This window comes from Capricornis sumatraensis, chromosome 4 (genome assembly GCF_032405125.1).
Source record: "Capricornis sumatraensis isolate serow.1 chromosome 4, serow.2, whole genome shotgun sequence".
Classification (NCBI taxonomy): domain Eukaryota; kingdom Metazoa; phylum Chordata; class Mammalia; order Artiodactyla; family Bovidae; genus Capricornis; species Capricornis sumatraensis.
Window position 1 is genome coordinate 132,659,654 of NC_091072.1, and position 25,019 is coordinate 132,684,672.

At 37.6% G+C, this 25,019-nt stretch overlaps 2 protein-coding genes across 5 annotated transcripts in view; one reads left to right on the top strand and one right to left on the bottom strand.

Moving 5' to 3' along the window:
- RECQL (RecQ like helicase) lies at nt 1-23,667 on the top strand (the record flags this gene model as incomplete). The annotated part of the gene is made up of 13 exons (XM_068970250.1): nt 1-205; nt 1,074-1,253; nt 7,587-7,693; nt 11,437-11,635; nt 13,489-13,655; nt 15,006-15,087; nt 16,110-16,258; nt 16,342-16,459; nt 16,970-17,108; nt 20,405-20,496; nt 21,623-21,842; nt 22,156-22,285; nt 22,887-23,667. Coding segments are annotated over 13 exons (1,941 nt in total), but the record flags the coding sequence as incomplete, so codon positions are not given.
- Nucleotides 22,583-25,019, bottom strand: part of PYROXD1 (pyridine nucleotide-disulphide oxidoreductase domain 1) — a 26,143-nt gene continuing 23,706 nt past the window's right edge. For all 4 annotated transcript variants that reach the window (XM_068970246.1, XM_068970245.1, XM_068970248.1 and 1 more), the window contains one exon: nt 22,583-23,978. In XM_068970246.1, coding sequence (XP_068826347.1) covers nt 23,730-23,978 — 249 coding nt within the window. In that variant the 3' untranslated portion in view covers nt 22,583-23,729. The remainder of the gene's footprint in view (nt 23,979-25,019) is intronic.

Consider the following 25,019-nt stretch of genomic DNA (forward strand, 5'->3'; position numbering starts at 1 on the left):
CTTGTAGCTCTGAGTGAAGAACTGGATTCTATAACGAGTGAGCTCCATGCAGTAGACATTCAAATCCAGGAACTTCTGGAAAGGCAGCAGGAGCTCATTCAGAAAAAAAACGTGCTAACGAAGAGAATAAAGCTGTGTTTAGAGGATTCCGAAGCTGGGGAGAGCAGTGAATGTGACTCTTCACCTGCCTCTTGGAATAAAGAAGGTGGGCTCTCTCTCTTTTTTTTTTTTCCTTTGCTAGTTTTGTCTCCACTCATTTCTTTGAACTGGAGTTGAATCATTGTGTCTGGGTCAGTGCTTTTCAATAGTTTAGAAGTGAAACTGACCACTCCTTAAGTGGCAAGGGAACTAGTAGGCAGACCATCCTTTACCCACGTCCTTTTAAAATGAAAGCCTTTATTGTTCAGACCAAATATGTTTCTGACATATTGGAAACATATTTGCTTGGAGAAAGATATTTATTTAACTCAATTTTCTCAGTTGTAATGAGAAGAAATTAAACAAGAAAAAAATTCAAACTCCTCATCAAAGTCTAATTCATTCTCCTGCCCTAGTGAACAAATCTTCCGTGATTGAGGATCTTGCCAAACATCTTGTTTATCATTAATTTAGAGTACTGTAACTCTTTACAGAATTGCAGTGCTTTCTGGGCTTTGTTGTCCGGTGTTGTCCACTTTTTAAACAAGATATTGACACCAAAAAGTAATATAATTGTTAGCTTTGGTTCATGGTATTTGCGGTTTCTGATACTGTGAATTCCCTGACCGACATTCAGACTATTTATCAAATACCTGACCAAGCACCTTTCTCCTCTGTAGTTTATTTCTCACTGGCAAATGTTGTCGTTTTATTCTGATGTACTTTTTCTGATGATATATCATTAAATTTGCTTTTGCCTAGCTTCGTGAGTTAAACTGATCTGAAAATTATTATTATAAAAATTAAATTATCCACAGTATTAAAAGTCTTATATATATTGATCTGATTCTTCTCTGTTATAGAAGCAGCCATTCACATTTGTGTCTCATTTATATTCCTACATAGTTCTACTTAACTTGTTTTTCTCTTTCTAGATTTTCCATGGTCTGGTAAAGTTAAAGATGTTCTACAAAATGTCTTTAAACTGCAGAAGTTCAGGCCACTTCAGCTCGAAACTATTAACGTCACAATGTCTGGAAAGGAGGTATTTCTCATTATGCCTACAGGAGGGGGAAAGAGTTTATGCTACCAGTTACCAGCATTGTGTTCAGATGGTGGGTATTCATAAACATTAATTCTAAGGTGAAGAAACATCATTTCTATGAATATATTTTTAAGTCTTAAAAAAATAATTCTAACTGTGTATTTGCCAAAATCAAGTGCATTTTTTGTTTGTCTCTCCACTAATAGATGTTTAATGGAGAAGGAACTGGCAACCCACTCCAGATTCTTGCCTGGAAAATTCCACAGACAGAGGAGCCTGGAGGGCTACAGTCCATGGGGTTGTACACAGTTGTGTACAACTGAGTGCATGTATGAATAGATATTTAAGTCACTTAGAGAGGCTATGTTAAAGGCTGAGAGTAGTTCATTCTTTTATCTGATTCCTGAAACATCCTTGAAAGCATGTTGTAGGAGAAAAAGCCCTAGGAAAGGAATCATTAGGCTTGGAGTCGAGCCCCAGGTCTTTGTGGAGTGTCAGCTGTGGTCTTAGACCCTGAAGATACTGGAGTCAGCAAATGTATGTGGTCCTTGCTTTTTAGAGGACTCACAGTGTCTGGCGGTGCTTTCTTGCACTTTAATGTGCATAACAACCAGCTGGTGATCTGATCAACACGCAGGTTCCGATTTACTATGAGACCCAGATCTTGCATTTCTAATAGGCTCTCAGGTGACACTGATGCTGCTGTTTGAGGATCACTAAGGGTACAGAGGAACTAAAGAGCTTCTTAATGAAAGTGAAAGAGGAGAGTAAAAAAGGCTCAACATTCAGAAAAGTAAGATCATGGCATCTGGTCCCATCACTTCATGGCAAATAGATGGGGAAACAGTGGAAACAGTGTCAGACTTTATTTTTTTGGGCTCCAAAATCACTGCAGATGGTGACTGCAGCCATGAAATTAAAAGACGCTTATTCCTTGGAAGGAAAGTTATGACCAACCTAGATAGCATATTAAAAAGCAAAGACATTACTTTGCCAACAAAGGTCCATCTAGTCAAGGCTGTGGCTTTTCCATTGGTCATGTATGGATGTGAGAGTTGGACTGTGGAGAAATCTGAGCGCTGAAGAATTTGATGCTTTTGAGCTGTGGTGTTGGAGAAGACTCTTGAGAGTCCCTTGGGCTGCAAGGAGATCCAACCAGTCCATCCTAAAGGAGATCCGTCCTGGGTGTTCATTGGAAGGACTGATACTAAAGCTGAAACTCCAGTACTTTGGCCACCTCATGTGAAGAGTTGACTCATGGGAAAAGACCCTGATGCTGGGAGGGATTGGGGGCAGGAGGAGAAAGGGACGACAGAGGATGAGATGGTTGGATGACATCACCGACTCGATGGACATGAGTTTAAGTGAACTCCGGGAGTTGGTGATGGACAGGGAGGCCTGGCGTGCTGCGATTCATGGGGTTGCAAAGAGTCAGACACGATTGAGCGACTGAACTGAACTGAACTGAAGTCAGTGCAAAGATCTGGTCTAGGGGTCTTAGGGAAGGCTGTCCTGAGGAAGTGGTATTTTTTATTTTATCTTATTTTTTTCATTGAAATATAGTTGATTTACAATGTGTTAATTTCAGGTGTACAGCAAAGTGATTGAGTAATACATATATATGTATGTATATTCTTTTTCAGATTATTTTCCCTTAAGGTTATTTTAAAATATTGAGTATAGTTTCCTGTGCTATATAGTAGGTCCTTGTTGGTTATCTGTTTTATAGATAGTACTGTGTATCTTTTAATCCTAAACTCCTAATTTATCTCTCCCCTACCCTTTCTCCTTTGGTAACCTTAAGCTTGTTTTCTATGTCTGTGAGTCTATTTCCATTTTGTAAATAAGTTCATTTGTATCATTTTTTTTTAAAGTCTCCATATAACTGATATCATATGACATTTGTCTTTGGCTTAGCTTATTTCAGTTAGTCTGATGTTGCTGCCAATGGCATTATTTTATTCCTTTTTTTCTGGCTGAGTAATATTCTACTGTGTATATATGTGTATGTGTGTGTGTGTGTGTGTGTGTATGGAAGTAGTATTTGAGCTGAAAGCTAAAGGATAAGTAGCCACAGAAAGGACAGAGGAGGAAGGGAGAATGTTCATGCAGGGGAGCAGGATTTGTGAGAGGACAGTGATAAAGCTGGCTTGCAACTCAGCATTCAAAAAACTAAGATCATGGCATCTGGTCCCACCACTTCATGGCAAATAGAAGGGGAAAAAGGAAGCAGTGACAGATTTTCTCTTCTTGGGCTCCAAAATCACTGCAGATGGTGATTGCAGCCATGAAGTTAGAAGACACTTGCTTCTTGGAAGGAAAGCTATGAAAAACCTAGGCAGTGTATTAAAAAGCAAAGACATTCCTATGCTGACCAATATCTGCATATTCAAAGCTATGGTCTTTCATCTGACAGTAGTCGTGTGCAGATGTGAGAGTTGGACCATAAAGAAGGCTGAGCGCTAAAGAATTGATGCTTTCGAATTGTGGTACTGGAGAAGACTTTTGAGAGTCCCTTGGACTGCAGGGAGATCAAATCCTAAAGGAAATCAACCCCAAATATTCATTGGAAGGACTGATGCTGGAGCTGAAACTCTAGTTTCAGCCGATGTGAACAGCTAATATGATCTGGCCACCTGATGTGAACAGCCGACTCATTGGAAACGACCCTGATGCTGGGAAAGATTGAAGGCAAAAGGTAAAGAGAGTGGCAGAGGATGAGATAGTTGGATAGTATCATTGACTGAATGGACAGGAACTTGGCCAAACTTTGGGAGATAGTGAGGGACAGGGAAGCCTGGTGTGTTGCAGTCCATGGACAGCACTCCTGGTATGTCTTCAAAGAGTCAGACAACGACGTAATGACTGAACAGCAACAACGTAAAGTGAGAAACTGGTATATTCAGTAACCTGGCAGGGAGAGAGTGGCAAGACCTGCTGAAAGAGTCTTTAAAGATATTTTAAAAACTGTTTCTTCTATGAATGGAAAGCTATGAAGGGTCTTAAACAGGTGAGAAACTTGTCAGAAGGATACTTCCAGCAGATGGAGGAATTCCAGAAATATTTAGAAGATAAGTTGGGTAGGATTTAGTGCTCATTAGATACAGGGCTAGGAGAAGAGATAGTCCAGTTGTCCAGATTTCAGGCCGAGACAGATGGGGTGAAGTTATTTGCTGAAATAGGGTACATTGGAGAAAGAACTTATTTGGAAATGGAGAGAGGGAAGGTGATGAATTTAATTTGGGGTCTGTTGAATTAATGATGCCTGCAAGACATGCAGGTAGAATTGTCCTCTGAGTTTGAGTGGAAAGGTTGGGTCTGAGAGATCTGAGGTTGCTGAGTCTGAGGCTCTTGGTGTGGAGATGGCTATTGTAGTGAATTGTATCATCCAGAGCAGTGTGAGAGAAGAGGGCCCAGAACAGACACCAGAACACCAAGAGTTTAGGGGTAAACAGAGAATGCGGGCCTGCAGAGAAGGCTGAGAGAGAGTAGCAGAGTGGAGGAGGACAGTCTGGAGACTGGTGTTATTAGAAGCCCAGAGAAGGGAGAACTTCAAGTAGGGAGTGGTTAATAGTGATAACTGTTGGCACAAGGTCAAATAAAATAAAGACATGGAAGTTCCAGTGGATTTAGTAACACGGGACTCATCTATAACCTTGGCTAGAGCAGCTTCAGCAAAATGGATGGGTGGAAACCAAATAGCAATTGTTTGGGAGTGAGTAGGAATGAGGAAGAGGAGCCAGTGAAAGAGACACTCTAGGGAGAGAATTGCTATGAAGGGAAAAAGCCAAGGGGCCCTGAATCAGGTGTCCATTACTTCTTTAAGTTTCAGAGAGACTTGACCGTATTTGATCAAGTCTCTATATTTGAAGAGCTGATGCTTTTGAACTGTGGTGCTGGAGAAGACTCTTGAGAGTCCCACAAACTGCAAGGAGTTCAAACCAGTCAATCCTGACGGAAATCAGTCCTGAATATTCATTAGAAGGACTGATGCTGAAGCTCACCTGATGGGAAGAGCTGACTAATTTGAAAAGACCCTGATGCTGGGAAATATTGAAGGTGGGAGGAGAAGGGGATGACAGAAGATGAGATGGTGGGATGGCATCACCGACTCGATAGACATGAATTTGAGCAAGCTCTGGAAGTTGGTAATGGGCAAGGAAGCCTGGCGTGCTGCAGTCCATGGGGTCGCAAAGAGTCTGACATAACTGAACTGACCATATTTAAATACAATGAGAAGGTACCAGTAAAGAGGGAGAAAGTGAGAATACAGCAGAGAGGACTAGTTGAGAGGGTGAAATCCATGATAATGTCTTAATCTGAATATATTTTTGAAACTGGTCTGCTCTCTGTCCCAGGTTGTTTTAAGGAACAAACTATGGAAATCTAAGACCACAAGATTTTAGCAATCTAAATAGCTCTCTTAGCTGTGAACAATTTCAGTTCTCACAGAAAGGGGATTTATTACCAGAACTTGAGTCAGTCAATAAACGCTTAACTGATTTCTGCTCAGACTGAATTAATCTTGTGCAGTAAGTGGACGGATACTCATGTAACTATCTTTCTGGATGATACAAGGTACTGTGTTTGCTTTGGAAAGCGTTTTTTTTTTTTTTTTTTTTTTAAGAAAATTATTTATTTATTTGGCTGTGCTGGTCTTAGCTGTAGTATGTGGGATTTTTATTTTTATTTTTTTAGTTGCAACATGCAGGATCATCAGTTGTGGCATATGGGTTCTATTGCCCTGACCAGGGCTTGAACCTGGGGCCCCTGCATTGGGAGCACAGTCTTAACCACTGGACCACCAGGAGAGTCCCTGGAAAGCTTTTTTTTAGTGAAGTATAGTTGATTTACAGTGTTGTTATTTTCCACTGTACAGCAAAGTGATTCACTTTTATATGTATACACACACACATACACACACCCTTTTTTAATATTCTGTTGTAGCTTATCAAAAACTTTTTTCATTGTTTCTTTTTATTGGAGTATAATTGCTTTACTTTGTTGTGTTAGTTTCTCCTGTACAACAAAATTTTGGAAAGCTTTGGAATAACTTTTTTCTGATGTAACTGGATAGTATATGACTTGATTTATGTAATTTTACTGAGGTTACCAATACTGATTGTCAAGAATGAGAGTAAGTTCTAAATGATAATATCTCTCCACATTTTTATAGGACTGGATAAGGTGAGAGTTTTCTGTATAATCTTACGTCTGTTTGGCTTATCATTTATTCATATTTACTTCCTGTAATAATGAAGGTAAGAAATAGGTGGTATGTTGCTAAAGCTGCTTTGAAAATCAGTCTGAATTGGTGAGCAGGGCAACAAATCAGAGTCAGTTCAGTTCAGTCTCTCAGTTGTGTCCGATTCTTTGCGACCCCATGGACTGCAGCACGCCAGGCCTCCCTATCTATCACCAACTCGCGGAGTTTACCCAAACTCATGTCCATTGAGTCAGTGATGCCCTCCAACCATCTCACCCTCTGTCGTCACCTTTTCCTCCTGCCTTCAGTCTTTCCCAGCATCAGGGTTTTTTCCAATGAGTCAGTTCATCGCATCAGGTGGCCAAAGTATTGGAGTTTCAGCTTCAGCATTAGTCCTTCCAGTGAATATTCAGGACTGATTTCCTTCAGGATGGACTAGTTGGATCTTCTTGCTGTCCAAGAGACTCTCAAGAGTCTTCTCCAACATCACAGTTCAAAAGCATCAATTCTTCGGCACTCAGCTTTCTTTATAGTCCAGCTTTCACATCCATACATGACTACTGAAAAAACCATAGCTTTGATTAGATGGACCTTTGTTAACAAAGTAATGTCTCCACTTTTTAATATGCTGTCTAGATTGGTCATAGCTTTTCTTCCAAGGTGCAAGTGTCTTAATTTCATGGTTGCAGTCACCATCTGCAGTGATTTTGGAGCCCCCCAAAATAAAGTCTGTCACTGTTTCCACTGTTTCCCCATCTATTTGCCATGAAGCGATGGGACCAGATGCCATGATCTTACTTTTCTGAATGTTGAGTTTTAAGCCAACTTTTTCACTCTGCTCTTTCACTTTCATCAAGAGGCTCTTTAGTTCTTCACTTTCTGCCATATGGATGGTGTCATCCGCATATCTGAGGTTACTGATATTTTCCCCTGTAATCTTGATTCCAGCTTGTGCTTTATCCAGCCCAGCGTTTCTCATGATGTACTCTGCATATAAGTTAAATAAGCAGGGTGACAATAAACAGCCTTGATGTACTCCTCTCCCTATTTGGAACAACTCCTGTTGTTCCATGTCCAGTTCTAACTGTTGCTTCCTGACCTACATACAGATTTCTCAAGTTACAGTAAAGAAGGTAAGTGGTTGAAACTTATTCTCATGGTGGTATGAGATGTAAGGTGGATTTCTTTCTTTTTTAGGTTTTACCCTTGTGATTTGCCCACTGATCTCCCTTATGGAAGACCAGTTAATGGTTTTGAAACAATTAGGAATTTCAGCTACCATGTTAAATGCTTCTAGTTCTAAGGTATGCTCCTGTGGCTTTTGTTGTATTTTATTTTTAATTTATACTCTTCAGTGAAGTAGGAACCTTAGCTACAATTGAGTTGCTTATAAAAGATAAAACTGGTAACTTTATGTTGGTATCAAAAATCACCACTCATAGATCAGGCTAGCCCACTGCCTATTTTGTATGGTGTGTGAGCTCAGATTAGTTTCTATAGTTTTAAATGGTTAAAGAAAGAATCAGCAGTGGAATTTTCCTGGCAGTCCCAGTGGTTAAGACGCTACACTTCCACTGCAGAAGGCACAGTTTTGATCCCTGATTTGGGAACCAAGACCTTGCATGCTGTATGGCATGGCAAAAAAATAAAATCAAAAGAAGAATAGTGAAGTGTGAAAATTAAAAGTGTGAAATTTTATGAAGTGTGGAAATTATATGATTTCAGTGACCATAAATAAAGTTTTATTGGAACAGAACCGTGCTGGTTCTTTTATGTGTAGCCTCTGATTGTTTTCACACATGACAGAGTTGAGTAGTTGTGATATGGACCATAACACCTAATGTTTACTATGTAGCACTTTACTGGAAGTTTGCTGACTGGTTTCATAGTATCCATTCTAAAACAGTGAGGAAGAATTTCTGATTATGGGATATAATTAAATACAAAAAATGAATTAGAAACAAGATACCCAACCTTGTAGAATTTCTTGTTTGGAAATGGACTCTCTTACCTTTATCTGTACAATAAAGCATTTCCCAGGTGTTCTTTTTTAAAAAATATATTATTAAAAATTTTCAAAATATACAGAAATAGAATAGTATAAAAACTATTAAGTAGCTTTAACAGTGATCAACATATGGCCAGTTTTTTTTCATCTATATACCCCCAATTTCCCTCCCTGCCCACCCTTGGTTTATTTATTTGAGACAAGTCCTAGACATCATACCATTTCAGTTGTAACTTCTTCAGTATGTATCTCTAACATTAAAAAAAAAAAAAAAAAACTAAAAAATATAACTAAATGCCATTATCACATCTAAAAATTTAGTATTAGTTCTTTAAAACCATTAAATTACTCAGATTTCTGTCTCATCAAATGTTATTATCTGTTTAAAATCATGGTCCAGATTCACGCATTATGCTGTATTGGTTGATATTTCCATAGGTTCGTTTTATTTCTTGTTTGTTTCTTGTGCAATTATTGTTTAGGTTTCTTGTGTGTGTGGGTTTTTTTTTTTTTTTTTTTTTTGTGGTCCTTAAGTTTCCTATATTCTGTCTCTTCCTGATTGTATCCTTGTGATGTTATTCCACTTGTTACTTTTAGTTAGTCTAAAAGTTGACTGAATTTGGGCTTTTTTTTTTTTTTTTTTTTTTTGCTGTAAGAGTATACTTACTCCTGGTATCACTCAGGAGGTATTTAACACCTGGTTATTATTTTTTTGTGTGATGTTAGTTTGATCAGTGGGGTCACCTTATGTCTGCCTGCTCTATAATTATCAAGTTCTCGATCAACTTTTCATTTAATGGCTTTTAGTAGCCACTGGTAATAATTGCCCACCTTAGAACTTTACTTAATTACGGGGTTATAAGATGGTGATTTCTAATTCTCACTTCTTAAATTAGCTAGATTTTTCCTGTAAAAAAGAACTTTTTCCTTATTAACTCTTTGCAGATTGAAAGTTCTTTCTCTTTTTGGGGGGCTTCCCTGATGGCTCAGATGGTAAATAATCTGCCTGCAGTGCAGGAGACCCCAGTTCAATCCCTGGCTTGGGAAGATCCCCTGGAGAAGGGAATGGCAACCCACGCCAGTATTCTTGTCTGGAGAATTCCATGGACAGAGGAGCCTGGCAGGCTACAGCTGCTGATAATAGTTGCCTACCTTAGAGCATTATTTAATTAGGGGGTTATAAAATGGTGATTTCTAATTCTCACTTCTTAAATTAGCTAGACTTTTTCTGTAAAAAAGGACCTTTTCCTTATTTATTCTTTGAAGATTGAAAGTTCTTTCCCTTTCTTTACCAGTTTTCATTATGGAAATGAGATTTCAAGTATTATGGAAAGACTTGGTTTTTCAGCATTCTGCAAAGATGGACAATAAATTCTTTTTTTTTCCAAGTATCATTTTAAGCCTATGGATTTTTAACATGTTTGATGTCTTTCCAGCCATGGTTATTATTCTTTTTTTTAATGTTGAAGTAGTCCCGTGTTTGGGTAGGGAGAGTCTATTGAACTTGGCCCCTAAGTCTAACTCCTGGCTTTTGAGTCTTTGGTTTCTTTTCTAAGATACGTCATGCTCATTTTGTGTATTTCTTCCCAGACCTGAAATCAGCCACGTCTTCAAGAAGTTCTGGTTCTTCTGGTCTTTCCCAAATAGTTTTAATTTATTTAAACTCTTATGTCATTTTAAGTGCTTTCTAGTTCAACAAAATGAATCTATGGAGAACATTGCCTTCTCATACTGCACTTTTTTAAAATTGAAAAAGAGAGTAATAATAATGGAAAGTACAGTTGACCCTTGAACAGTGTGAGGGTTAGGGGCCCTAACTGTCCACACAGTCAAAAGTCTGCACTTAGCTTATAGTCAGCCTTCCGCATTCAGGGATTCAGCTAGTTGTGGATCATGTGGTACTGTAGTCTTTACTACTGAAAAAAATCTGCATGTAAGTGCACCCGTGCAGTTCAAATTGTAGGTGGCTCAGTGGTAAAGAATCTGACTGCCAGTGTAGGAGACATGGGGTTCCATTGCTGGGTTTGGGAATATCCCCTGGAGGAGGAAATGGCAACCTGCTCTAGTATTCTTGCTTGGGAAATCCCATGGACAGAGGATCCTGGCGGGCTAGAGTCCACAGGGATCGAAAAGAGTCAGACACGACTGAGTGACTAAGCATCCTTTTCTCAGGCAATACCTCAGATATTTGCTCCTCTAAAATTTCTGGGACATATAGACCAATTGAAGTATTTAATACACTTTGCCAATTCTTAACAAAACTAGGAATATCTCGAGGAGTTAACAAACTGCTTTCCTGGGATGATGAAGGCATTTTGAGTTTCTGTTTCTCTCACATTCACCACTTCTTTTGATCCTTAATTAGATTAGAAGGAAAAATACAACATCCAGTGTACTAAATATTATGGAAAACAACAGCACTAAGAACCAAATAGCTGTTACCTCTTAAGATGTATTCTAATTATATATAATACATAATATATAGAATCTCATTTTAATTATTCATAATTATAAAATCTTGATATGATGAATCAGATACTTTGTAAAACCTAAATAGATTATGAATAGATTTGATAACATCATTAAAGTATCTAATCAAGAATAGATTTTGTTCTATGAAATCAGATCTATGAGATGATTTCAAATATAACATTAAAATTAATAAAACCTGTCTTTATCACCATACTTAACTGCATTTAGCTTACATTTTGGCATTTATTGTGAAAAATTTAGAATTATGCCTTCATGGAGTAAATGCTTTTGGGAGTGTCTTCATATTCATTGTGTTCTCTTTTTTGTCAAATGAGATTGATTATTCTTTTATCAATTGTCTGAATGTAAATAAATATCTAAAATGCTATTTGCACAGCTACCATGAAGCTCAGTACTGGGACATCATTTTAATTTTAATGAAGTAAGCATCTGCTGCTGCCGTAGCCCAAGGCTGTTGCTTCTGAGTAATGAGCATCTTCATTTACCACTGAGTATTGCATTCTGCTGGCTTAGTTCTATCATTGTGTCTATATTTCCTTTCAATAGGAGCATGTGAAATGGGTTCATGCTGAAATGGTAAATAAAAACTCCAAGCTAAAGCTAATTTATGTGACTCCAGAGAAAATTGCAAAAAGCAAAATGTTTATGTCAAGACTAGAAAAAGCCTATGAAGCAAGGAGATTTACCCGAATTGCTGTAGACGAAGTTCATTGCTGTAGTCAGTGGGGACACGATTTCAGACCTGGTATGTATGTTCTGGGCTTTTCAGGTGGCGCAGTGGTAAAGAATCCACCTGCCAATGCAGGAGACATGGGTTCGATCCCTGGGTTGGGTGGATCCCTGGAAGAGGGCATGGCAACCCACTTTAGTATTCTTGCCTGGAGAATGCCGTGGACAGAGGATCCTGGTTTATGGAGCTACAGTTTATGGAGTCACAAAGAGTCAGACATGACAGAGTGCACACACACATGTATATTCTACCTAGAAAACTCCGTGATGCTAGGGACTCTTTTCTTACTCAGCTTTACATGATGCAAATCCTTGCTTCCATTAAAATTATCTTTTTAGGTAATCATTACTTATTTTTTTCTTGCCTTAATACAAGAGGAGCCAAGAGGCAGAATCTTCAATCTCTTTAATCCCCACCCACCATGGTGGTGCTTATTAGTCCAGTTGCCTTTATCTTTTGAAATGTGCATATACTGTAGTTTGTCATCTTTAGCCGTAAAGACTTACTGATTTCTGGATTCTCCTTCATATCTGTTGAGGAATTTGCTTCTGCTTCACAGTTGTCTCTTTTAGTCGTTGTTTTAGGTATCTTCAGCACTCACTTTAGGATCTACACCCAGTGAACTCCTCAATGTTATAGTTCTGTGGTATACTTTAGTAACCTTATTCTTTGCTCTACCAGCATAATCTTACAGTCTTAGCCTAAAACAGATTGCTCAGACTTGTTCTATGCAGAGAAATCTGAAAATCCATTTTTTTTTTTTTGCTGTCGAGCTGTATGAGTTCTTTATCAATTTTGTGTCTTAGGTAGCCTCTTATCAGACACGTGATTCACAGATGTTTTTTCCCGTTCCCTGTGCTGCCTGTCATTGTGTTAATGGCTTCCTTTGCTGGACAGAAGCATTTTAGTTAGAAGCAACCCCACCTGTGTTTTCATTTTGTTTTTGCTGTTGGTCTCAGATTCAAGAAATCATTGCCAAGACTGATGTCAAGGAGCTTATCTCATTTGTTTTTGTCCAGGAGTTTTATGGTTCCAGATCTTACATTCGAGTCTCCAGTTCACTAAGAGTTTACTTTCGTGTATGGTGTCATATGAGGGTCCAGTTCTGTTCTTTGTGCATGTGTCTGTCCAGTGTTCCCAGCACCATTTACTGAAGAAGCTATTGTTTCCCCATTATATATTCTTGACTCCTTTGTAGAAGATTTATTGACTATATATATATGTAGGTTTATTTCTGGACTCTGGGCTTTCATAACTTTCCAAACAGATAACTTTCTCCTTCCTGTTGTTATAGTAGCCTTTGACCTTAACATTGAGCCATTTCTACAACGTTTCTTTTTCACTTTTCTTCAAATAGTTAAACTACTTGAGGGTGTACTCACGGACAACGTAGCTAGTGATTTCGATGTATAGGATAAATATGAGCCCGGAGCAGTTTCTGTGAAGTGGGTTCTATAACAACCAAGCATTTTCTTATCTGAGTTTAACACTCTTGGGTGGTGTCTGTGGTAGAAGGGTTTTGACAGATGGTCTTTTTATCTTTTATCTGTTGCCATAATTCAAACACTGTGGCTGCTTCCACTCCACCTCTTGAATCCGCTGTCCAGCAGGTGTAGACCAGTGCTTAGCTTCCTGGAGACATTTTGCAGGGCATTCCACTTGTGGCTAAGAGTGCTTGTTTCTGAAGAACCAGTTATAAAGGCAGAGTAAAGCCCATCTGTCAAAAAGGCTAGGTTGCAGTGGCAGATTAGATACAGGTGGCTGTGGAAATAAACTCACAGTCATCTTGATGATCTGCCTAAAAGATTGGTCTTTTTTTATTCCTGAAAGAATAGGAGGAGGGCTACTCTGTATTTTTTTTCCCCCAGATTATAAAGCTCTTGGTATCTTGAAGCGGCAGTTCCCTCATGCGTCGCTAATTGGACTGACTGCAACAGCGACCAGTCATGTTTTGAAGGATGCTCAGAAAATATTGTGCGTCGAAAAATGTTTTACTTTCACGGCTTCTTTTAATCGACCAAATCTCTATTATGAGGTATGTAATTCTATGTCAGTTTATTTTATGAAGGATTTCAGCAGAGTTTCAGTTCAGTTCAGTTTAGTTCAGTCGCTCAGTCATGTCCGACTCTTTGTGACCCCATGAATCGCAGCACACCAGGCCTCCCTGTCCATCACCAACTCCCAGAGCCTCCCCAAGCTCATGTCCATTGAGTCAGTGATGCCATCCAACCATTTCATCCTCTGTCGTCCCCTTCTCCTCCTGCCCTCAATCTTTCCCAGCATCAGAGTCTTTTCAAAGTTTACTTTTTCATTATGTCTGTTTACATGAGTCACAGTTAATGTTCAAAAGTTTTTAAAAAATTGGGTGAGTATAAACAGATTTATTCATGAATGCTTCTTTTGTATATCTTATGCTATTTAATCCTTTGCTTGGTTAAGTAGAAAAAACTGCCTTGTTAAATTTGCATACACACTTTTTGTGTAAGGATGGAGAGAAAGCATGCATTGATTGAGGGATCTGGGACTTCCTTGATGGTCTTGTGGTTAAGACTCTGCTTCCAATTCAGGGGACATGGGTTTGATGCATGGCATAGCCAAAAAAATGAAAAAGATAACCAAGGACCCTAATGACATCTCTATAAAATTAATTATGGAATAATGCAAAATTATTATACCCTTAAAGATTTGCTAATACTCCCTTGCTGCTGCTGCTGCTAAGTCACTTCAGTCGTGTCTGACTCTGTGTGACCCCATAGACGGAAGCCCACCAGGCTTCCCCATCCCTGGGATTCTCCAGGCAAGAACACTGGAGTGGGTTGCCATTTCCTTCTCCAATGCATGAAAGTGAAAAGTGAAAGTGAAGTCGCTCAGTCGTGTCCGACTCTTAGCGACCCCATGGACTGCAGCCTACCAGGCTCCTCCATCCATGGGATTTTCCAGGCAAGAGTACTGGAGTGGGGTGCCAGTGCCTTCTCTGGCTAATACTCCCTATTTAGATTTTATTTAGTATATAACCTTGAAAGTTAAATAACCTCACAGCTGTTTTTACTTTGCAATCCTTTAAGGATAGACTTAATATTTTTCTGAGTTCTTACTGAATAGTTTATTTGTGCCATGGTTTATGTTTTTACAAAAGTAGGGTCAGAAAATAAAAAAGTCTCCATGTTTACAAGTTATTCATTGCTTCTGTGCCTCTTCTTCTCTGGTGAATTAAAAATTACGGATCAAGAAGAGTCTGGGTGGTGACAGGGTCAGATGAAATGAATGAAAGAATGACAGGAAAAAACACCATGTCCAAGAAAGAATGGCAGCTTGAAAGTTGTAAGTAAATAACCACATGAATGGGACTCATTAATTTACTTCTTAATAAGTTAACTTTTTTTAGGTTCGGCAGAAGCCCTCAAACACTGAAGATTTTATTGAGGACATTGTAAAGCTCATTAATGGAAGATACAAGGGGCAATCAGGTAATATGGAAACAAACCAACTATAAAGACTGAGCACTTTACAAAAGTAACAAATACTACAGCAATTCACTGAAAAAAGATTAACGCATGGCAGAGCCTACTTGAAAATATCATGATAAAATTAACTTGCTTGGTGATCTTAGAAATCGGGTTGGCATTTGCTAATGACACAGATTGTAAGGGTCATGAAACTGATTTGCTTATTTACACTTAATTGCATTAGAATAGACCTAATGACATAATGTTATCAATAGCACATATTTAGTAAGTATCTACTGTGTATAAGATTGAAGGCTAAGCAATGATGTTCTATAGGGATATAAAATATAGTTTCTTATAATAAAGGACACATTAAAGAAATATAAAAAGTAAATGCTGAATGAATGTAGATGAGTTGAAATTGTGTATAACATGTTCCAGGATTAATGCATAGACAGGTGTTACTAAAGCAAAGAACTGGTATAAAAGTTGTATTTCAAAACTATTCTGTAGATTGCCAGGAGATATTAGTGGGTGCCCTGGGTAAAAGGAGTTCCAGGGTCAAATAAGCTTGAGAAAGTCTGCAGGTTATTTATTCTTCCCACAGAGTCACAGGGTATATCAGCACCTTTGAAGTTCTAACCAGCCTTGCAAAAGAGAGAGACACCTGTTTAATTTTGTTCAATGCAGTGCTTCCCAAACTCATTTGCACATGGAACTCTTTTTTCACAGCACACTTGTTTACATCTTGTAGAGGATGAAGCATCAGTTTGAGAAATACCGTGTAGTGGAAGATAAAATTGCAGAGAGAACTAAGATAATGGAAACCTAAACTGGTGGCTCCAGGCTCGTTACTGCTCTAGAGCAAGTTGCTGATCAAATCTTGAGTTATACTGAAAAGTCAGTATGTGTTCAGGGCCTTGGAATTTTTCATAATTCTTTTTTTCCCCATGCATTGTAATTACCAGTATCTTGAGTGTGTGAGTTAAAAAATTTCCAGGAATGTGCTATATATATCTAACCATTTGACATCTTTACTACAGGAATCATATATTGCTTTTCTCAGAAAGACTCTGAGCAAGTTACAATTAGTTTACAGAAATTGGGGATTCCTGCAGGTTCATACCATGCCAATATGGAACCAGAAGATAAGACCAAGGTTCATAGAAGATGGTCAGCGAATGAAATTCAGGTTAATAGATCTTTAATCAAAACCTAATTCACCTTTAAATATATTTTAGCTTAATTAATATATACAATGTTAATACATTTTAGGTAGTTGTGGCAACAGTTGCATTTGGTATGGGAATTGATAAGCCAGATGTGAGGTTTGTTATTCATCATTCAATGAGTAAATCTATGGAAAATTATTACCAAGAGAGTGGCCGAGCAGGTATGTATAACTCATACCCAGAAGTAATTTTTTAAAAGAGCTTTAAAAACACTGTAAGTGATATTTATTACTACTGTATTTTTAACTTTTTATTGGCTAGTATTTTTGTAACAAACAATGAAGTCCTTTGAAGTTTTATATTTATTTGCCTGTGGAGACATTTTCCTTATGTTCTATTGGAGTGTAATCAATTATTTCTTCTTATATTTGCTAAGATAATTTGATATCCATCTTTGTTTCCTGAGTTTTTAATTAGTTATTTCAAGTTTATAATTTGAACAATTGGATTATTTATGGACAGGTTTTTAAGTTAATAAAGTTGATTGTTCTCTTCAGTCGTATTTTAAAAAATTTGAGGACAGCTGTTACAAATTAACTTTTATATCTGTCTGAAATTTCTAGATACGATCTATTAAGACTGAAATATCACCAGCAAATTCTATGTTTATTATTTTTGCATGTTTGACTTTTAAAAGTAACTGTGCGATCTGAAGATGCTTCCCACTGCAGGTCGAGATGACACGAAAGCAGACTGCATTCTGTATTATGGCTTTGGAGACATATTCAGGATCAGTTCAATGGTGGTGATGGAAAACGTGGGGCAACAAAAGCTTTATGAGATGGTGTCCTACTGTCAAAACATACACAAGTAAGCCACACAGTTTCTTTGTCACTTCTGTCAATTAAAAACAAGCACAACATGAAAGCATGTGGCATTTCTTGGGTCCTTACTTAAGTGAGTAAATACATTGGTGACACATCAAGTGTAAACCAGTAAAAGATGTCTGAAGGGGTAGAAACCAGTACATGAACCTGCAGAATGCCTGGATTTAAGAACATGGATTCTAAGATACAGAGAACAGACTAGTGGTTACCAGTGATGAGAGTAGGGGGAGGAGGTAGGAGTGTGGGAGGTATAGACTTTTGGGTATAAGATAGGCTCAAGGATGTATTGTGCAACACAGGGAGGATAGGTAATATTTTGTAATACTTGTAACTAGAAAGTAACCTTTAAAAATTGTACAACAATAAAACTATAGTATCTTAAGTCTAAAAAAGAAAAAGAAAAAAGTTATTCTCTTTCTTCAAGAAAGATAACTGTTAACTTTTTTCTGAATGTTTGGTCACCTGTGAGGCCATCTATTCTTGGAGTTTTGTTTCTTGGGAGTTTTCAAATTACTGGTTCAGTTTCATGACTGGTAATTGGTCTGTCCATATTTTTTATTTCTTCCTTGTTCAGTCTTGGCAATTGTGCATTTCTAGGAATTTGTCCATTTCATCTAGGTCATCCATTTTATTGGCAAATATTTGTCCATAGTAGTCTGTTTGATCTTTCATATTTCCCTGGTGTAGGTTGCAACTTTTTCATTTCTGATTTTATTGACTTGGGCTTTTTTCCTTGATGGGTCTGGATAAAGATTTATTAATTCTGTTTGACTTGAGACTTTCCTGGTGGGCCAGTGGTTTAGACTCTGTGCCAAGAACCAGCTCTTAGTTTCATTGATCTTTACCATTATTTTTTGACTCTCTAGTTTATTTATTCTGCTCCGATCTTTGTTTCTTTCCTTCCTTCTATTAACTCCTTCTACTAACTTGCTTTTATTTGTTCTTTTTCTAGTTTCTTTAAGTGTAAGATTAGGTTGTTTGAGATTTTTCTTATTTCCTGAGGTAAGCTTGTGTTGCTATAAATTTCCCACTTAGAACTCTATTTCTAAATTCCATAGATTTTGAATTGTTGTGTTTTTGCTTTGTCTCTAGGTATTTTTGCATTTTTCTTTGATTTCTTCAGTGATTCATTGGTTGTTTAGTAGTATATGGTTTCGCCTCTGCATGTTTTGAGTTTTTTGCAATTTTTTTCTTATAGTTGCTTTCTAGTTTCATAGTATTGTGGTTTGAAAAGATACTTGGTATTATTTCCTTGTCTTAACTTTACCAAGGCTTGTTTTGTGGCATAGCATGTGATCTATCCTGGAGAATGTTAATGTTCCTTGTGCACTTGAAAAGAATATATTCTGCTATTTTTGAATAGAATGGTCTATATTTGTCAAGTCTGGTCTAATGTGTCATTTAATGCAGGTGTTTCCTTATTGATTTTCTGTCTCGATCATCTGTTGATGTAAATGAAATATTATAGACCCTTGCTGTTATTGTGTTAGTTTCTCCCTTTATGTCTGTTAATATTTATGTATTAGGTGTGTATATATATATGTGTGTGTATATATATATATTAATAGTTGTTATATGTTCTTGGATTGATCACCTGATCATTATGTAATGTCCTTCTTGTGTCTTGTAACAGTCTTTGTTTTAAAGTTTATTTTGTCTGATATGGTGCTCCCCTTATAGCTCAGTTGGTAAAGAATCTGCCCGCAATGCTGGAGACCTGGGTTCGATCCCTGGGTTGGGAAGATCCCCTGGAGAAGGGAAAGGCTACCCACTCCAGTATTCTGGCCTGGAGAATTCCATGGACTGTATAGTCCATGGAGTTGCAAAGAGTCAGACATGATCGTGCAGCTTTCACTTTCTTTGTCTGACATGAGTGTTACTACCTTGGCTTTCTTTTATTTCCATTTGCATGGAATATGTTTCCCCAGCCCCTCACTTTCAGTCTATGTGTGTCTTTAGAGCTGAGTCTCTTGTAGGCAGCATATATGCAGGTCTTGATTTTGTATCCATTCAGCCACTTTGTCTTTTGGTTGGAGCATTTAGTCCATTTAAAGTTAATGGAATTGTTGATAGGTATGTACTTATGGCCATTTCATTGTTTTGAGGTGGTTTTCTAGACCTTTTTTGTGCCTTCTTTTACTCTTGTGGTTTGATGAATTTAGTGTTTGGATTCCTTTTTCTTTATTGTGTGGGTTTCTATAATAGAATTCTGATTTGTGGTTACCATAAGGTTTATATATACCAGTTTCTCTATATACATGATGATGTAACTTGCTATCTTAATTTCAAATGCATTTTAACAATCTTGCATTTGTATTCTTCCCTCACAGTTACTATTTTTACTCTTAGTCATCTTTGTAGTCTTATTACCTACCATATTATAAGGACTCAAAATTTTTTAAGTAAGCAGTAATTAGTGATAGAAAATGGTATTTCTTTCCTATTAATGCTACAGCAAATTTAAAAAATGAGAAAATGAAAATGTCCTTAGGTATTCAATAGGCCCTCATGAAGCATATTTTGGGACTTAGACTCAAAATGATACTATGAAGTACAGGAAACTGCTTTGTTCTAAGGAACATTCTCTAATACAGGTATACCTTGGAGATATGGCAGTTTCAGTTTGAGACCACTGCAGTCAAGTGAAAATTGTAATAAAGGTAGTGATGCAAATCTTTTGGTTTCCCAGTGCATCGAAGTTTTTACACTAATAACATATGGAAAAAATTATTACATATGGTGGGCATAGTAGTAGTCTTCCAAAGATGTCCACATCTGAATCTCTGGAATATGCTACTTTACATGGCAAAAGGGAGTTAATGGATTTAAAGTTGTAGTCAGCTGATCTCAAAATAGGGAGAGAATCCTGAATTGTTTGGGTGGATTCACTATAATCACAAGGGTTCTTAAATGTGGAAGGAGGAATAAGATGTCAAAGTGATGTGAAAACTTCACCCATTGTTAGCTTTGAAGATAGAGGAAGGGGGCCCATGAGCCAAAGAGTGCAGGCAGTCTTTAGAATCTGGAAAGGGCAAGGAAACAGATTCTTCCCTAGAACCACTCGGAGAAATCCAGCCCTGCCAACACCTTGCTTTTACTGATTTTAACCCAGTGAGACCCATGTCAACCTTCTAACCTATAAAAATGTGAGATTATAAATCTGCGTTGTTTTAAGCCACCAAGTTTGTGTTAATGTTATGGCAGCAACAGGAAACTAGTAACAGTATATAACCCTGTATTTTGAAATAGGGATAATTCATATCTCTAATGTGTTTGCAGATGTCGCCGTGTATTGATAGCTCAACATTTTGATGAAGTATGGAGTCCAGAAGCATGTAACAAAATGTGTGATAACTGCTGTAAAGAGATTTGTGAGTTGTCCTTTTTAGATTTCTATAAACTAATGTTTATAACTAGGAATACATGAGGGCAGTATTAGACACTCAAAATGGATTTAAAAGAATTAGCAAGGTGTGAATAGAATTTCTCAGATTCGAGAGTAGTGACACAAAGTTTTGAAACAAGTACAAATAAAATTAAAAGCTATTATGTGTATGCATGTATTTTATATTGCTACACTGAGATGTTAAAAATTTAACATAAGAAATGAAGGGAAACATTTAAAATCCCTCTGATTAGAAATACTATTTATGTATGAGAATGCTAACCTCTTGTAATAATCTCCAGTATAGTCACTGAAGAGAGAAATTTAGTACAAGAGATTATAGTGTATCATTTTTGATCCAGACAATATTCAATCACTTGTAAGACACTAGTTTAGTAGTGCTGGCGCTATATTTTCACTTTTAAAAATTCTGTATGTATGCATAGTGTTTGATGAGCTAGACTAACCCATCCTCACTGAGTTCTGATGCCTTGGTGGGGGAAGGTCACAACAGTTTTAACTTTGCAGGTAGAGAAAATTATTTGTGTTTACTAGACTGTTTTATACTGACCAAATTAACAAGAATCTGATAAATACATCTGAGTGCTTGTGTCAATAGATGGGAATAACTGTCCAGGAAATTCTTGTCATGAAACTAGAGTCCCTAGGAAGCCACACTGGTTGTCAGAATATTGCTTAATGAGCATGCATCATTAAATATGAAGACATGAAGAACAGATTGACTCAATATGGTAGTCTAAACCTGGTAAATATGTAGAAGAGACTTACCCTCCTGTAAACACCTCTAAGTTTTTGTCATAATCATGTCTGGCTGATACCTTTTGGTTCCGAGAGCATCTCCAAAGACCTTCCAATAAACAGATTATTTTTTTGTATATCATTTAAATTCGTGTCTTAGAGAGACTATAGCTTAATCTAATGAAAAGAGACTTGAGCAATAGTCTTAATTCAGAACACAGGAACAAACCAGTGTTTAGGGTGGCTCACATTGGATGACTTATTTTTTAAACGAGTCTAACCACTTAGGACAGCCTATCCTTGCCCTAATTTCAAAATTTCGTTCATCTTTAACCATGTCTCTTTCATTACAGCATTTGAAAGAAAGAATGTAACTGCATACTGCAGGGATCTTATTAAGATCCTGAAACAGGCCGAGGACCTGAATGAAAAGCTCACTCCATTAAAACTGATCGACTCTTGGATGGGAAAGGGTGCCTCGAAATTGAGAGTAGCAGGCCTTGCTCCTCCCACACTTCCTCGTGAAGACCTGGAGAAAATCATTGCACACTTTCTCATACAGCAGTATCTCAAGTATATACAGACCCATTTCTTGCCCTCTCATGCTGTCTTTCCTGAGTCTCATTTTTATATAAGTACAACAGAACAAATGGTTTAGTGGTTGTTTCATAGGAACTTTTAAACACTCTATAAAATTTACTTAGTAAACAAATTCAAACTTTTAATTATCATATGTCGAAGCAGCAGCAAAGTACAATACTTTATTGCATTTTTATAGTAAAAGTTTTATTTCATATCAATGTTTAGTTAAAATTACTTTTTTATAAATTTCAGTTTGTTGTCTGCAACTTCTCAAAGCCTGACTGTTGGCCTTTGTCTCCTGCAGAGAAGACTACAGTTTTACAGCTTATGCTACCATTTCATATTTGAAAGCAGGACCTAAAGCTCATCTTCTGAACAACGAGGCACACGTTGTTACCATGAGAGTAAAGAAGCCCATGCAGAACTGTTTCAGGGTGATTACTGATTTTCAATTTTTAATTTGCAAAAGACATTAAAGCCTGTGTCTTGCTTTTCTTTAACTTGTTCTCTTCTGGGTCCAGTGGAACACAGAAGAGATCAGTCAGTGTTCTTGGAATCTGGGTACAGAAGAGAGAAAACCTACTTTTGTGTTCTGCAGAGGTATTAAGTGGAAGAATTTAGACTAGTTTTTAAATAAAGACTAGGGGTTTCCAACCTTTTGGAATGTGAAGACTCCATTTTAATGTCTGATGTTACGATGCACCCTGTTCTCATGACCTTGCTTGTGGTCAGTGCTAGCTGAGAAGTTAGCTTGTGCAGCAGAAGTTGAAAACCCCTGTCACAAACTAACTGCTCTCCAGCCTGCAAAAGCTCAGCAGGCACCTGTGTGTCCAAGGACACGTCAGATATTCTTGATGGTCTTGACAGCACAGCCTTTCCTATTCAAGTTGGGGCTCATATTGGAAGAAATTTGAAAATGAAAACAAGACCAGTGGACACTTAAAAGAGCTGATTAATATAGAAGGACTCGATATTAATCTCCTGAGAAAATGAAATAGCTGAATTTTAACCAGTGTTTGTCCTGTTGTTTTGCAGACTGAATCACCTCAAACTTGTCATTCTGAAGGAACTGATAAAAAGAGGAAAGAAAAAACTCCAAGTAATTTCCTGAAGAGATCTGCAAACATGCTTCAGCAACCGGATTGTAAGAATACAGGGGCTAAGAAAAGAAAAATTGATAATGCATGAGATGAGTGTTTCTAAATTTTCCAAGAAAATAACTTATGCATGGATACACTATTAGTTTTGTAGTTAATCAGAAGTTTAATTTTAAGACAGTTTCATTAATATTTTATACATATGGAGCTACATTTTCAGAATTTATCTCTGAAGTATTGAAAACTTGAGAATTTGAGACATTCTGATGTCTTGAGATCATGAATTGCATAAATTTACAGTATGAAACAGGAAAAATAAATCAACTTTATTGTAAAACCCTTTAAATGTAAAATACATAAGAGATTAAGTTCATGTAACTTTGTTAAGTTCTTTATGCCTTGTCACAACTAGCTGTATTTTTCTTTTCACACAACTGGCTTACAAAGGCTACAACGGTAAGCGTCTTGAAACCATAGCTTGCCTTTGACATTTCACGGTCAAAGAATGGCTCTGGTATGTTAACCGGACACCACACTGTTGGTTAAGTAGGTAACAAGCTAATTTGTTTCAAAGCTAAATCACAAATGACTGTCTCTGAGTTGAAAACACAGAAATGAATACTTCAGACTTATCTTTACATAATTAGTGGTCAGTTTTGCGTTAGGAAAAAAAAACCTATAAATAAATTATTTTAACTTCAGCTGGTCATCATAAATCTGTGTAATCCTCTGACTTTTAAAATCTTATTTGGAATGTGATGTAGCTCTTGAAATGCCCTTTTTAGTCAAAATAATCTTCTATATCAATATTTGGATCCAGCAGATCTTCTCCATATGCTGAAAGATCCATCTGGTTTAAAATTAAATTTTCAAATGTTTCTTCTAAGTCAGTTTCACCAATTAAGACAGCGCCCATCATTCGCCCGTTCTGCAGGACGGCCTTGATGTACTCCTGCCCTTTGGTACACCTCAGCAGTAGTTCATGGTTTGAACCCAAGCCCTGTGCATTGTATTTTCCCAGTAATACAACCTATATAGAGAAATATAAAAATGTTATTTTAGTGAGTACTTAGGAAGAAACAAAATACACAGTTATTTTGTGTTTTCCTAGAGTGGGAAATCTAATCACAAAATTTTACTGTTGAAAGTGCCATTTAGAAGGAACCAAAGAAAACATTTGTACAGTATGCATTTACTCTACAGATGACACTACCATACAACGTACATGAACGTTAAAAATACCTAGTGAATATACAAACATGTAGGACGTGGACTACATCAGCCTGGAGTCATGATTTAAAGGCTGAATAAGAAACCGAGTTAGATCTTTCATGGGCAAATTGCTGAATCTCTCTGAAATTTATGTATATATTTGTATGTGTATGTTTCTCCTTGTCAGTAAATGAGGAGGAAAAAACCTGCCCCTGAGTGAGGTAAAGAGGGTTAAATAATACGTAGAGGGTAGTACCTGCTCATTCTTGAGTACGAATAGCTGTTAGTTCCCTTCACAAAGGAGGACTGAATTTCAAATAAAACTCAGAAATGTACCATCAGGGAACAAATCTGGAAGAGATTTTTTTCCCCCCTGAACTACACGAATTCAGTGAGAAGGGAGGTCTGACTATCAGATGACGAGGGACCATGCTTAGTTGCTTCAGTCGTATCCAACTCTTTGCAACCCCGTGGATTGTAGCCCACCAGGCTGTCTCCATGGGTTCTCCAGGCAAGAATACTGGAGTGGGTTGCCATGCCCTCCTCCAGGGGATCTTCCGAACCCAGGGATTGAACCCAGGTGTCCCGCGTTGCAGGTGGATTCTTTACTGTATGAGCCACCAGGGAAGCCTGATGCTGTGGACTGTATGTAGGCTGCCAGGCTCCTCTGTCCATGGGATTCTTCAGGCAAGAATACTGGAGTGGGTTGCCATTCCCTTCTCCAGGGGATCTTCCCAACCCAGGGATGAAACACAGGTCTCCTGCACTGTAGGCAGATTCTTTACCTTCCGAGCCACTGGGGAAGCCTCCAGCAATAATACCAGTTATGGGTTTGTAAGAAATGAGGAAATCTGTCACT